The 15,999-nt window shown below is 34.1% G+C and overlaps 1 protein-coding gene across 7 annotated transcripts in view; it reads left to right on the forward strand.

The window, feature by feature from the left end:
* The window catches only part of Fbxw7 (F-box and WD repeat domain containing 7), a 194,586-nt gene that overhangs the window by 143,908 nt on the left and 34,679 nt on the right, over window positions 1-15,999 (forward strand). For 6 of the 7 annotated variants that reach the window (XM_021247862.2, XM_087205782.1, XM_087205781.1 and 3 more), the window contains 2 exons: window positions 9,862-9,944; window positions 13,045-13,186. In XM_021247862.2, the coding sequence (XP_021103521.1) occupies window positions 9,862-9,944; window positions 13,045-13,186 (225 nt within the window). Of the gene's footprint in view, window positions 1-7,055; window positions 7,526-9,861; window positions 9,945-13,044; window positions 13,187-15,999 lie in introns of those variants that run through there. The other variant, XM_004869188.4, reaches the window with a different exon arrangement.

Below are 15,999 nucleotides of genomic sequence, written 5' to 3' on the forward strand. Positions count from 1 at the left end.
TGTTTTAGACTCTTGTAAGGTCACAGAGAAACAGCTTATGGGTGTCCTTTTTGCTCCAATAACTGAGGATGACCACACCTTCCACACCTTTCGTTGTAGCAGACATTGGCTAAAATAAGGAGGGCAGATGCACTAACAGTGTAGAGGTCTGGGCCCTGTCTTCTTTCTCAAAGAGTAAATTACCGTGTGGAAAAAAGAAAATCAGAGCTAAGAAAGAAGAAGAGCAAGTAGATAGACATATGATATGGTAGACGCTTCTCATAGAATTGAGTTACTAGCTATAAAGAGCTTAGAATGGGGCTTAACACGAGGTACACAATAAATAAGGGTTACTTCCTGTCCAGTTCTCTTTCTCTTCTAAGTTTAGATCTTGAGGATAGGGGCTGAGTCTGAGAGGTAGTTTTGAAGTAGCAAGTGAGAGAAATGAAAGAGTAATTGCTATATGAATTACTGAGTTGAAAAGAGCTCAGATACTATTATGTATTTTTTTGTCTGTACCTCTCATTTCAGTCGGTGAAAATTACTTTGTGAGTGACCTTCAATTTTACATGCATTTTTGAGAATATAAAAAATATGGACAGATCGCAGTGGTGCATGCCTGTAATCCTAGCAGCTCGGGAGGTGGGACGAGTCCAAGTTTGAGCCCAGCCTGGGCAACTTAGTGAGAGCCTGTCTCAAAATAAAAAATGCAAAAATGGATTGAGGATGTAGCTCAGTGTCCAGGCCCTGAGTTCCAGTTTCCAGTACCACAATAAAATCAAAGGAAATAAGTAAATTTCTAAGTACATTAAAATACAGACAAAGATTATACAGAATTATGTTATGTTAAATTATCCCTGTTTAGAACTCTTGTAAGGACTTCACGGTGCACTTCCAAACTCTTGACCATGGTCTGCAAGACCCTACATGATCTGACCTATATGTACCTCTCTGACTTTATCTTTTACCAGTCACTTCACCCTAGCAACCTGTGCTGCATTCTTGCTCATCCTGGGCTCAATCCTATCTTTTTGGCTTAAAAGTTGTCTCCTGAGTGATGCCATTCAAAATGAGCCCCACTTCTCTATTACCCTAATTATTGACTTCCATCGCAGTACCCTGTTTTAGTTCTCTGTTTGAACATAGCAGTGGTGAAACTGTTTGGCTCATTTGTTACCTTCTTTATTATGTCTTTTCTTCTCCCCCAGAGTGTAAACAGTTTCAGAGGGGAGACCTCATGTCTTCATCACCTAATGCCCAGTATCTAGGACAGTTGTTAGCACATAGTAGGGCTCCAAATATTAGCCGTGTTTGTTGGCTGGTAAGAGAAGAGAGAGGAGATCTCTTATGAAACCACTTAGATGATCACTGTTAACATTTTCATGTATTTATGCAGCCTTCCCCCAAGGGACCATTATTGAATCCCACATACCTCCAGGTTTTCAGTAGACTCCCCAAGTTCTGTATGTGATGAGCATTTTCTATAACTTCAAAATGCTATATAGTGAAGTCTGTTTCTTAGGATCCTTTTTGTCTGGGGATGGAGAATAGGCAAGTGTGGAGAATTTTCAAGGTACGTCTTATCTTTTTGAATAGCAGAAGTCCTTTTGGCCACAAGTTGGTCAGAATGGATTATGTCTCTGCCTACTTCCCTGAGTTATAGTTTTCACTGTCTTTTCAAGTTTTTCTGGGATTATAAGATTTTAATGAATGTTTCAGAAATCTCCCTGCACCATTCCCCACCCCACTATATCCAAGTATTTAGTTTGCTTTATATGTATGTATGCCTTCTGGTTTGTCTATCAAAACAGAAGTATGTCTTATTATTCAGTATTTGAACCTAACGTAAAAAGTCAGCAGTCTTTATACCCATTCAGTAAATTGCTTTTTGTATAGAAAGACATGTTGAGCTCTAAACTGGAAAGATGAGTAATGTCAGGATGCACTTTGAAAGAAACCATTACTAATAAGTTCAACATGTTAACTCTGGTATTACAAATTGGAGTTGATAGAGCAACACATTTATCCCATAACAAACCTTATAAGATTAGTGACTACTGGTACTAGAAGTCTTACAGGTGTGATTAATTCTGTAATAATGGTAGCATTTCCACTTATATGCTAAGTTCATAGATGGTAACTTTCTCTTCTCTTCAACACCTACCAAATGTTATCTTTTAAAGTCAGAGTATATCTTTTATGAAATCTTACAGACTTCTGAAATAATTTCTCCATATTCTGACTTATGCCACCCAGTTTGACAATTGATGTAGTCCAATATTGTTGTCTATTAATACCTTGTCTTGCTGGGTGGGCTTTTATTATCTTGAGGGAGGAAGAGTATTGTCATGTTTTTGTTGTCAGTAGCATTTTGCAGAGATTGGGATATAACAAGTGATTATTTTTTAATTGGTTGGTTTTAAATTTTTTTTTCTCACTTTGTCACCTTTTCCCTGTTGCCATTTGCCTCAGATTTCCCACATGCAGTTAAGCATGTTTTGTGGGCCTGTTATGGCTTATACCTAAATGTCCCCTAAGAGCCTCATGTACTTATAGGCAGGGTTTTTAGAAGGTGATTGGGTTATGGGGCTTATAGCTGACTCACTTTTAGGAAGTGGGTCTGGTTGGAAGAGGCAGGTGTCTGAGGGCATAGTCTGGAAGGGTTTGTCTCCCTCCCTTGCCCTTCTCTTTACTTTCTGCTTTCTGTCTGGCATGCCATAAGCAGATCTCCTCCACCATGCCCCTCTGCTGTGGCATTCTACCTGGAAGCCAGCTGACTGTGGGCTGTAACGTGAGCAAAGATAAGCTTCTCCCTTAAGTTGTGGGTGTCAGGTATTTTATCTTAGCAGTGAAGAAAGTGACGAAGACAGGACCTAAATAAATACTTAAATATGAGCATCACATATAGTCCAAGTAAATACGGTCTTGGTAAAGAAAGTCCAAGGGTGAATTGGGTTCTAGGCCTTACACTGGAGGAAAATTGATTTCATTCTTCCCTGTGTTAATTTAATCCACTCCTGAGTATTGAAAATGTTACTATGAGAAATTTAAACTTTTGGATATAAATACAGGATGCTTGCTGATAGTTGAGTTTGAAGCATGAGATATAAGGATTAAGTGTTTTCTAGATAAACCACATAGTAGAAGCTAGCTAAATTCTTAATGAGTGAATGAATGAATGAATGTAGGAAATACCTTATTAATCAATGCTTTCACTTACTTGCATTGGTGAAACTGTGGATACTAGAAACATATTATTTTAATTGATGAAAACTATTCTAGAGCAGGATTATTAACTTGCTAGTTTTAGTTATGGGCCTTTTAATAAGCACTCACATCCCAGGAAGTTAATGACAGTGAGTTAGTTAAGTTTCATAAAGTTTGCCTCAGCCTCAACATGCTCGACATTCCTTTCTTTGATGTTGAAATTTTGAACTGACTCTAATCTAAATTCTGTGCTTGGGGCAAGACAGCTAACTGTGGTAGATGGCTTCCTGTTCTTTTCCAGAGTAAGGAGTGTTGTCCTGATAATGATTAAATCTCTGACATAGAAATATAAACAAATATTATTATTATAAAATCTATTATTATAAAATGGAAATGTATTTTTAAATGCCAGCAAGGTAATGAAAAGACCCAACAGTATTCATAGTATCAACTAATTATAATATGAAAACTAAGTACAGTATATATCTATGCTTGAATATATGTACTTATTAACATATATTATACTTACTAAATAATACTGTGGTTGGTATTATTGTCTTGTATGGCTAGTTATTAAAAACTATTGGTTACATCTTTTTTTCTGGCTGCCCTGCAATTAAAGTTGAGTAGGATGTGAACCTTCAGAAATCGATAATAGGAAAGGAAGATGTATAAAAATAATGACACCGGGGCCTGGGATTTAGTTCAGTGGTTCTGCCGCCTGCCTCACAAGCACAAGGTCCCGAGTTCGATCCCGAGTACCAAAAAAAAAAATGACACCGAGCTATGATCAGTGCAGTAAAAGATTTTTATATATGCAAGATTAAAATAATGTCTGAGAGTCAAGGTAAGCGAAAGACTTAATTCTTTGTTTTGATACTGTGTATACATACTTCCCTGAAATTGCATGATTCATGGAAGACTTTATATTTTTCTCACTATTTATATGTAATTAGTTTTTCTTTCTACCCATAACCCAAACTTGCCAGCCATTTGCTCAGAAAAAGCCATTTTTGTTGTACTAGCAGCTCATGAGTTAATCATTTTACTCTTGTTGTCCCAGAGGCTTACACTGGAGCAGAGAGCATCATCATATCTTTGTACAATTTTTCCTCTCAAGTTACTGCTGTCACCCAGTTTTGTACACCTAGTTCAGTGCAGTTGTGATGAGATGAACACTGGGTCTGAGTTGGCAGATAAATTGTTCCAGGATCTCATTGGTGGTCATTTCCCTTGCTAATGCATTTTCAGTAATGCTTACATGTTGGTCAACACAAGAAGTCATCTTTTATAGTATGAGAAAAAGTATTGCCTAGCTGCAATTTTATGGAAATTTTATTGATTGTAATGAAATGTATTTAATCAACTGAGAAACAAATTTAAAAATTTGGGTGACAAAATAAGTATTAGCTATAATGGGTGACTAGTAAACATTTACAATGAACTTACTGCTACTTAACATTGTGGCATAGGGTATAAAACACTTATTTTTTAAATAAAGTTACTTAACGTATATTATAGACTGACCTAAGGTTAAAATGTTTCTGTTTACCATGAGGGTAAGAGAGAGGGATTTAGATACAAACACACAAAAGACTTTTTATATCATATTATTAAAATCTGAATAAAGTTTAAATATCTGTATTTTTAGTGAAGACTGCCAGAAACAGGACTGTGAGAATCATTTCTTTTACAGTGTTCATTTATATATTCTAATGGCAGTAATACAATAGATTGCAATTTTCATTGATAGTATCTCAGTGCTGAAAATAATTATTTTTATTTTTACTCTATTACTTTGAAATCCAATTAGAGGCTAGCTTGACTAGCTTTGCTTGGTAAATTCTTAATTTACAGTTAAATTAATATAGTAAACAAGATATGAGGGAGAATTGTTGAAATACTTGGAAAAATAAGGTCTTTACTAATAGAAATTATAAGCATTTCCCACTTAAGAAACCAACAGGTTAATAAAAATCATTCCCAAGTGGAGACCATGGTAGACAGAGGATAATGTGATAGTACAAAGACTTTCTCAGTCTGTTTTTTGTACATGATTTTGATTTTTGACACATGTAAATAGCTTACCTGTTTAAAAGTAAACCCTGAAAATACACGCCTGTGTGTAAACATTTGTGGGGAACAGGTTTTTGGGTAACTCTATAGCCGTAAGTAAGATAACCACAGGAACATTCCTTTGAATATACAAAACCAAGAAATATTTTTTCTTTAAACACCCTAAGTTTTGAGGCTTCATTGAAGTTGCTCTGTGTTCTGAGTAGATAGGACATGATTTCTGTTGAAGCCAAAGTATATACTATTAAATCACTAGTGTACCACTGGTCTTCTGTCAAGCTAGTTGCCACTGATAAATTCTAGAGGAAATTTCAGATGTTTTATTACAGTTGTTTTCTTCAGGTAACCCAGGGAGAAAAGGCATCCTTTTTTTCTTTAGTTTTTTCCTAAACCATGGATATTCCAGAATGTCTCATAAAGGGTTTTACATTGTACTTGACGATTTTTTTCAGTGAAACGAAGAGATTTCAGTTTAAAAAGAAGTTAGCTTTAAAGTGAGCTAACTGATTATTTAGCAAAGCTCACTTTTGCTGAGTACAATATATATTGTTTCTGAGGAAAGAATTTAAGAGTTAATAGGGTTTTAAAAAGATAGAGTATGATTTCCAGGAGAAGATCCAGGATGTACATCTTCATGAAGTTTTACATTATCTTATTTTCATTTATATTTTAAAGTAAAAGGTACAATAGCTTAATGTCTTAGTTATAAAGGTAAACATGTTTTAAAGTGTGATACTACTTTATGCAGTATTTGAAATCATTTTACTAAAGAAAGCTATACGCCACCATAGCAAAGAGTTTTAAGATGTGGAAAGTCCACACAGTATTTCTTTTTCTAAGGAAACTTTTAAATACCTTAAATAACTACAGCCTCACAGTTTACTTGTAATAAAGAACATTAATAGGGAGGGTAGGAGTTAATTAACTTGACCTTTAATAATGGACCTTTGTAGTAGTCCAAGGAATCTTATAATTGCCTTCAAAGCAAGTTGAAGATGTAATATCTAGATTTGTAAATACTTATCCTAAGAAAAATGTTGCCATCAGGCAAACTCTGTTACCTTTGCTGTTATATAAAATGCCTTTGTCAGGATAAGTAATATACCTTGTCAGAGTAACTTTGGAAGTCCAAGTCCAGAGTCTCCTCTCCACTCAGGATTAAATTAACAAACAAGGGTGAAACTCGCTTTTGTTCCCTTTAGAGGAGAGCGCCTTTCAGACCAACTTTTTACATTTAGGTGGTAAAAGGATAGTCCTGTGATAACTAAGAATTAATGAAGTTTGTGGTAATTTTTCTGAAAACTATATTTTTAAAGAATAAAATGGAATAGGGAGTATTTTCATCAAATCTTAGTATGAGGCATGCAGTTTGAACTATATATTACGTAGAGTCTGCAAATGCTGTATGCTCCAGACTGGTTCACTTTTTTGTCAGTTTCCCCAAAGAATATATAATCTCTCCCCATTGGGATTGCCCGTGTTATACCACCCAAGCTACTTGAAAAATCTTATGGGCCTGTGCCAAGACTCCGGTGGGGTGACACTTTCTGTTTGGGGCGGGGGCTGCAGGAAAATGTATTTCATTTTCAGAATGTTTCCGGAAGGACTTATTCGTGGAAATGCTGCTTGCTATTTAAAACTGCACAAAAATGCCGGTTTCACAGAATACAAAAATAATCTCCTGAAAGTTTGGAAGGGGGAGAGGGGCTGCCGTGTGGGGGCGGTCCCCGCTGCCCACGTCTCCCTCTGTTCAGTGCGCTGTGTGCTTACGGGGGGGGGGGGTGCCCTGGAGCGGATCACCATATAATTGATGTGCAGTCTGCATTGCCGAATCCTGGACTGCACCATTCTGTGTTCAAGGGAAGATGTAATCTGATCCCTCTGCTGCTGAGGGAGGAATCTGTTCAGTCAAGGCTTTGACAGGGCAGAGTCTCCTCCAATAATCTTCCCGGTTCTCTCTCATTATTCCCTCGAGTTCTTCTCAGTCAAGCTGCATGTATGCATGTGTGTCCCAAGAAGCGGTTTGCTACTGAGCTGCATTTGCCTTTGCTGTGGAGTTTTGTTGCCGGTTCTGCTCCCTAATCTTCCTTTTCTGACGTGCCTGAGCATGTCCACATTAGAATCTGTGACATACCTACCTGAAAAAGGTTTATATTGTCAGAGACTGCCAAGCAGCCGGACACACGGGGGCACAGAATCACTGAAGGGGAAAAATACAGAAAATATGGGTTTCTACGGCACATTAAAAATGATTTTTTACAAAGTAAGTAATCTGTTTTCTTCCTGTGCTGTGTGATTGTGTGTGTGCCTGCCTGGGAAGGAAAATCGGTATCATCAGAGATGGCTGCAGTATCCTCTAATTTTGGTGGGTGGCTGGATGTCTGGTATTCTGTTTTATTTCATGAATGTAAGCAAATAATGGAGAGACAACGTGAGCTGGGGAAAGCTTTAAATTGAAAATAAAATGTATATTTTAATCAGAATTTTTCACTAAAAATATGTTCAGACTTTAGAAATGTGGCTCCGTTAAATGCTGAACTGGAAATACTCTATCCTTAGTTGGCTCTCAGTGAAGCATTTTGCCTTCATTTTTTCTATGCCTTACATTTGTTTTTCTTTTTTTCATTAGTTGGCTCTTAAAGTACAGAGTCACTAGAATTTGGGGATTTATATTTAAAGAAATTATGTTTACTTTCTGTGCCCCTCAAAAAAATTGCAGGATTCATTATTGGTTCTAAAGTCAGTATCTTTAGTAAACGGTACAATATTTAAAAGACTTCAGAAGATGCTTTATTTTATAAAATAATTAAAAATAAAGTCCTCAGTGTTTTTCATAATGTATATTTTGGGCATATTTATTCATTGAAGGAATTTCTAAGATGGAAATAAAGTTTTCTTTTAATGACAAATGGCATTTGCAGCAATGTATTTAGAAGATATCTTGGGAAGTTCTGATTACCAACTTAATCGGAATGAATATCGAAGTTTCTCATAATAATTATAAAAATAATCCACCAAAGTTATCCTAAAACTTGATTGTAAGATCATCTCTGCTGACTGACTTTCATGATGGGATTCATTTGCAGATCTGTATGTTATAAATTATACACGTGGAATCACGTGGCTACCTATATATTACAGCTTTTATAATACTTTTATGTTTGGCTTTTAATAAAATTATGTAGAGAATGAAATTAATGGTTTTTGAGAGGGATCACTTTGAAATAATGTAATGATTAGTACAGAACAGAAACTTCTGAAGGAAAGAAATCAGACTGATTCCATTTTTTTCCAGTAGCTGTTTTATGAACTGAGGTATAAATTGTGGATGAGCTTGTTGTACCCTCACCTCTCTCCCCTAATGTAAGAGCATCCTGTGTTAGGTAGAAGACTTTCTTCATAATGGTAAAAACCAAGTTTTTAATGTGGCTCAAAAAGATTTTGAGTCTCTTGTCAGATCTCTTTAATACTTTAGGTCGTATCATGCTGTGTTATGGTGTTCCCATGTGAAGCAATGGGTAGGAAAATAGGCTGCTGTAAAATCAGGGTTTTCACCTTACTAGAAAATTGAGGATAGCTATTTATTACTTGCCCCCCCCATAACTTGCAGCAATACAGTAATTAATTTCTGGATGCAAATCTGAAAAATATTGTTGAAATAGAAAAAGCTGAGTCTTGTCAATTCTTATTTTCTAGTTTTAAATATAGTAAAATTATATCAGTTAGTTGATAATGAAATATAAAAATAAATCTTTCAATATTGGTATTGACAAAATTGCTTTTCTGAATACATTTATAGTATAACATGGCATAATAAAATACCTACAAATGGAAATGTTTGCTATATCTTATAAAGAGGCATAATTCATTCTCTTAAAATGTTTTCTGTTGTTTCAAGTTAGAATATTTTGTCCGGAGTGTCTGTCAGTAGAACAGTGCTATATGTGTACATAGCAATTGATGACTTTTTTCCTTCAGCTTTATCATGCTGTTCCCAGATCTCTCTCTCACTGTGGATTACTTTTTACTATCTGTATTGCCTTTATTAACTACTTTGTGGTTAACTATAATCGATGTCCAAGATTATTTTATTTACATTGCCCTCTTTACTCTTTTATAGTGATTGATACTGGTATTCAGAATTCAGTTAGTTACTTCCATTCTTATTTCTCATATTTTGTTTTTTACCTTTCTTAAAATGTATTTTTGAAGAAAAATGAAGATTTGTGAGAAGGCATGTTAATTATGGTTTTTTCTGTATAAATTAACACGAGATTTTCTTTCCTTATGCTGGCTATTAAAATGGAAAACATAAAAAGGTATATTACTCTCATGGAACATATGTAGTTAATGTTGATTTTTCCATCACTATACACTATATGAACAAAATATTTTAGAGGATAAATTTACCTTTTCAATTGGTTAAAACAAAGTAAAATAAATAGAAGAAACTATGAAACAATTCTTTTCTAGATTGATTACCATTATAGGCACATGAAAATTCAAGAATTAAAAAAAATACTACAATGCTAACTCAGGATTTAATAGTTGAACAGGTGTTTTTTTATTTAAACATATCTTATTTGCTTTACCTTATAGATGAAAAGAAAGTTGGACCATGGTTCTGAGGTCCGCTCCTTTTCTTTGGGAAAGAAACCATGCAAGGTCTCAGAATATACAAGGTAATATTCAGTGTAATAATCGATTCTGTCATGGCTCTCATGATTTTAGATTTGATAATTCTGGAAGCATTGCTTTCAGTTTGTTCTCATAGGATACAAATTGTACAGTATATTGTTTAACATATTTTCAGATTACCAAAAATTGAAAAGTACATCATTTTAAATAGGAAGGAGGACCACCACTGTAGTTTGTGTTTTGTACTATTGTATTAAAGACACAAGCAAAAGTTCTCTTGTGAATATAATTTTAAAATCACGATTTTTAAGGAATTCCATAAAGTAAACCATAAAATATGAATATATGAGCAAATATGTCTTGTTACTATAACAACAGCTCTTCCAGGATGGATATTATATGCAAAATTGAAGATAAATTTATTAGCAGTGAAATAAACCTCACAATTACTAACTCAATCGTATTTCATGAAATTAATGTGTTAGAAATCTTTTATTGGCTTCCTAGATTTTAACGCTTTTAACACATATATTTCTACACCAGTAGAATAGTTTCCATAACAACTAAATACAATTGTAGTCTTGTTTCCTGCTTTAGTCCATCATTTGTGGATTTTGCATCAGTATGAAACTTTTCCCACTCACACACTAATTAGGCTAACTTAGGCACAATATCTGTAGACTAGCCAATTAAAAATGGCTTCGCACATCACTTGAAATGCTCTATTTTAAAATTTAAATGACAAAAAGTATCTTAAGAGCTCTTTGGGTCTTTTTTATTTTTTGTTTTTTGTATAATTGTCACCTCCACTAACTGATTGAAAGTTAACAGTAGAACTCCTAAGGAGTTTTGTTTATGATAGTTTTTTTTCCTCCAAGTATTTTGGTTTAGAATTACTTCTATTCTATAAGATGTAGATTAACATTTCTCAGACATCAGAATTTTAAAAATTGAACATTGTTACCGATTCATCTCTTTTTAAAAAGAGAAATAGTTCATTTTATTTCATTCCACTGTGATATTTCTTTCAAATGCATTTATAAAATTTTAAAAATAGACAATTTTCTGTGCAAAAAACTAGAGAGCTGATACCAAAAGAGAAAACTAAAGCTATCTTTCAGCTAGTCAGGAACTGCTTTTCTGTGTGATATTTCTCATGTTAACTGTCGCCTTCTTTCTCTCTTGATAATTTTACTGTTTTGGCACTTCCACCAGAGGGTGTGGAGGGATAGAGAGACAAGTAAAACTATTCACTTCATTTTGCTTTTTCCTTCTAGCCTTGATAAAGTATTCTTGGATGAGAAAGTTGAGTTCCATGTTAAATTAGCTGCTAATGTATTTATTAAATGTATAGATTCCAATCAGAACATCATTTTGGTCTTTATTAATATAGCTAATACCAGGACAAAGTTATTAAACTGTTGAGTTGTTTTTAAGGCAGCTTATGAAAATTGTTGAATTTTTATCTCAAAATATATTTTGGTAAAATTTGTCTTTAGTTGTTCTCTTATACTGAGAAGGGAGCTGCATTTTAACATATAATCTTACTAAAGCAAAATTAAGACTCAAAGGCATATTTATTTCCATGTCTTTCTGAAGGTTTTGTCAGTTACTAATATATATATTTAATATTTTTGTGATTGTTTTTAACAGTTTACCATCTAATAGCATGAAACTGATTTTGTATTTTTTCCTAGAAAATTTTAAGTTATAAGCACACATCCCATTTTATTTTTCAAGAAAGAGAAAATTGAACTTACCTTTGAAATAAAGAAAAAAAGGATAAATTTAATTGTCAAATGGTAGAGATTTTCTCAAATGTATAAATGTTAAAAGATAGGAAGGGAACAGGTATGAAGATTTTTCTATAGAATGTACTGATTGAGTTACATTTTTAAACAAAAAATTGCGATACACTGGATAGAAAAATTTGGAGAGGTTGCTTCATTAGTACATTTATCAGAGCATGATACTCTTATGATACAGTTGTATGTATTCTTGGAATTTAAACCAATTTATTATTATAAGTCAATAGATTGAGGGTTATTTTGCAAATGTAACGTGAACTACATCTTTTTTTGTAGTGTCTCTAAAGATGCTCAGTATTTACCTTATTTAAATATTTTAATTGGATACAGAAATTAGAAAGTAAAGTTTTAATACATTAATAACATAATTATAACTATTTCTGCTAATAGTTATTTTGAGGAGTATTAGATAATTTTAGAACTCTAGATCATATAGTCTTAATCCCTCATTTTACTGGTTGCAGAATTTTAAGCTCAGATTTTTTTAATGTTTAATTTTCTCAAAGTTTAAATTATTGGATAAGAATGTTTAGATGATCGCATTTTACTTAATTTTGACTATAAGTTCTTGATACCTATTTTGAATAACTTTCTCATCAAGAAAATGTTTACATGATCTCATTTAATTTTGCCTGTAAGTTCTTGATACCTGTTTTGAATAACTACGTTTTTAATCAAGACTGATTCCTGTCAGATACTCAAGACTAAGACTTATAAATAACAATAAAATATTGGAGAGTAATAGGTATAAATAATTTTTCTTTAAGGCAGATTTAAGGAATTAGTGACTAGTGATATCCAAAACATTTCAGTGTACTATTTTTAGATGAGTTTTTAAAAATCATTTATTTCACATCCCTTTTTATAAAGAAAATTTAAGTTTTTATTTAATTATGTCATTGAAGACCCTAGAAGTGAGGCCTGCATGTTCTGAGGAAATATTTTATTTTTTGATAGAGATTGTATTCATTGCTTCATGTGTTTTGAGCACATGATTTACCACAGAGCTACACCCTAAACCCTAGGAATTATTTTAATATTATTTATATGTATCAGTGACTTGCAGTTTTGCCATAGAGATTCTGTCATTTGATTGGACTTAGCATTGCTGAGATAATAACAGGTGGTTACGTAGGAGGGAGGAAGCTTACTCTAAGAATAGCAAAGTAGGTTTTATGTACCCTTCCTCTCTGGGAATAAGCGAATAAAAGAATAAATGAATTGAGGTTTGAAATATGCCACATCATCATTCTCATCATTCTTATTATATTAAATCAGAATTTATAATTCTTAATATCTGTCTTTGCTTCTACTCTTCCTTTTTTTTTTTTGGTAGTACCACTGGGCTTGTACCATGTTCAGCAACACCAACAACTTTTGGGGACCTGAGAGCTGCCAATGGCCAAGGGCAACAACGACGCCGGATTACATCTGTCCAGCCTCCCACAGGCCTCCAAGAATGGCTGAAAATGTTTCAGGTAACTTATGTAAACACACTACTTGAAGTGCTTCACTTAATTGTCACAAAAAAGAAGGAATCATTCAGCCATAAAAAAGAATGAAGTGCTCTTACGTGCTCCACCCTAAATGAACCTTGATAGCATTATGCTACGTGAAAGAATCGAGCGCCCATATTCATTCTGTGTATTTTGTTGATATGAATTGTCCAGAACAGGCAAATCCGCCGAGACAGAAAGTAGTTTAGTGGTTGCCAGGCAGTGAGGGATGGGAGGATTGTGAGTGACTGCAAATAAATACAGGGTCTCTTTGGGTGATAAGAGTGCTGGGAACCACTGAAGTGTACACTTCCAACTGCTAAATCTTTTATATCTCAATAAAGTTGCTATTAAAAACTAAGGAAGCTCATTTTATAGTGTAATCATTAAGGAAGTCCAGTGCTTACTTTGTATAAGTATGCATTTGCATTTTCTACTGCTTATTAAATAAGACCTTTCTTCCTTTTTTCATTTATGTTTTCATTTCTCAACTGTGGAATATACTCGTTTTCTAAACTGCATTGATTGTAAATTAGGCACTTAAGATTAATTTAAGAACTCCTCTGATTAGTCACTGGAGTAACTTACCCTTTATTACTGCCCTAGTAGAGTTGATGTGGTTTCCTTTCATCATAGTCACGTTTGTATATTGCTTAGTATACTCACATTCCATATTTTCTAGTGTTTAAATTCTTTCAACACTAGGAAGACTGGTTGCACCAAAACTTTCTATATTATTTATTTTATAAATTAATGTAGTGTTATTAAATTGATTTATTTCTACTTCCTATGAAATAGTGCATATAAATCAGTGTTTAACAAAATAGTTGGCATAGATTAAGCACTCACTTAATTATTCTTTACAAAAAAACAAATAGAAATTATGTCAAATGAAAATAACCTGATATTAACTACTATCCTAATGTAAAATGAATATATTTCACTACCTCTGGCTGCTTGAATGGTTGAATATATAATAAATGCATAAGGAAATAATAGTTGAAAATGATATTTATTTGACTTTATTTGGTATTTCAGATTTTTTAAAGATATTACCTTATATAAATTCTAACATTTTGAATAGGCAAAAACAAAATAAATGGCTCTGTTTTTCTTCTATAGCTGAAAAATTCATTTGAGTCAATGTTGCTTTTAAATGGGGTTTTAAAATTTCTACCTTTCAGGTGATCTTAAAACACTAGGATAGCTTGGGATGGGAGGCCTAGCCAGAACCTGAGAGCCTAGTTCTCAACTGGGTTGGGCCTCTTGCCTGTCTCAGGACACTTTCAGGTGTCGAAGCCGAGGGGCCAGGTGAGACATTGCCACAGCTGATGGGGGAGGCAGTGAAAGCAGCAGCCTCCCGCAGCAAGGACTTGCCTAACCCAAAATGTCGGTGGTAGAGAGGTCAAGAACCTCTGGGTTAGAGAAAAGAAAGCCATATTTGATTGTTATTAAAATGTCATGAATCACTACAATTACAAAGTGTTTTGTAAGTTTTCAGTCATTTGTTGGCTTATCTTTTCCCCAAGGATTGTTCCTGTCCTTTGCTCTCCGCTCCCTCTTCATTCTTTTACCTCAGATTCATGGTATTTTGTACAATGTTTAGTTAATTTTTATGTACGAACTCAGAATCCTGAAATTTTTATTTTGTCTCATCTTTGTAAAAGAAATTTGTCCATCAATAAGAGATGAAAATAAAACTGAAGCATTTGTATAGTCTTAAAGGAGTGTGTAAAAATTCTCATCATCCCTGCTCAGGGAGAGGGGACTGTGGATGTGTATTGTCACGTGGTACATGCATGGACGTGTGAGCGACACAGCACTTGAGAATAGTGTAGAACTGATTTTGTACCGGTTTTTTTGGTAGTAAAATACCAACATGATTGAAAATTACACTATTAGTAATGGTTTTATCATCGTGGTAGACAGCCTCCATCGTGCTTATTTTACCGTATGAAAAGATTTCTTATCAAGAGGTAGTTCAGAGTAAGGTTATTTATGTGGTAAGGCCTGTTTTGTTTTATTTTGTTTTCCCCAGTGTTTTAGAATACCAAATATTTTTTTTATGCCATGTAGGATATTAGCCAATTTTAAGGAACTCTATTGGCAGTTGGGGGGCATTTGTGCTTTATTTTATAGTGAGAGTATTTTACAGTGTTTACTTGTTCAGCTAGCTCATGCTTTCCTTAAATGATCAAGTGTTACTATTTACTGTATTTCATCAAATTCGAGGCTGCATAGATTTTCAGATGCATCCCAGATTCAGAAATGTTAAATGAAAAATACAAAAACAAACAAAAACCTTATTTTTTTGAATCACTGAGACTCAATAAACTAAAGAATGTTAGGCCAGCTTTGTCCTGTCAAAGCATTTGATTACTTTTTTCACATGAGAAGTAGGTGTAATGAAGGAAATTTGTGCTTAGTTTACAAGAATAACATGAAATTATGTCTGCAGGTATAGAACTATATATTTTTTTTCAGATAAATAATGTAAAGCAAACAAATCTATAGCAACAAAAGGGCAATATGACAAGTAGATCAGGCCTTAATCTTTTGAGTGTCACATCTGCCTCTGACACGCCCAAGGCCTCTTTGTTGTATGCTGCTCCTGCCCTTTCAGGGCTGGCAGAAAAATAGCTAGACATGAATCACTTGCCTGGAAGTTTGTGATGCTAGTGCATAACTTGTAGGCAGTAAAACATAACTTGTAATGTCGTGGTGAAGTAGGATCGTTGGCTGCGGTAGAGCGCAGGGATAATTCTGTTGGTGCTGTCTGTGTAGGCGTGCAGAGC

This window comes from Heterocephalus glaber, unplaced genomic scaffold (assembly GCF_053883595.1).
Source record: "Heterocephalus glaber isolate CG9 unplaced genomic scaffold, H.glaber_assembly_v1.0 deba00000613, whole genome shotgun sequence".
Taxonomy (NCBI): Eukaryota; Metazoa; Chordata; class Mammalia; order Rodentia; family Bathyergidae; genus Heterocephalus; species Heterocephalus glaber.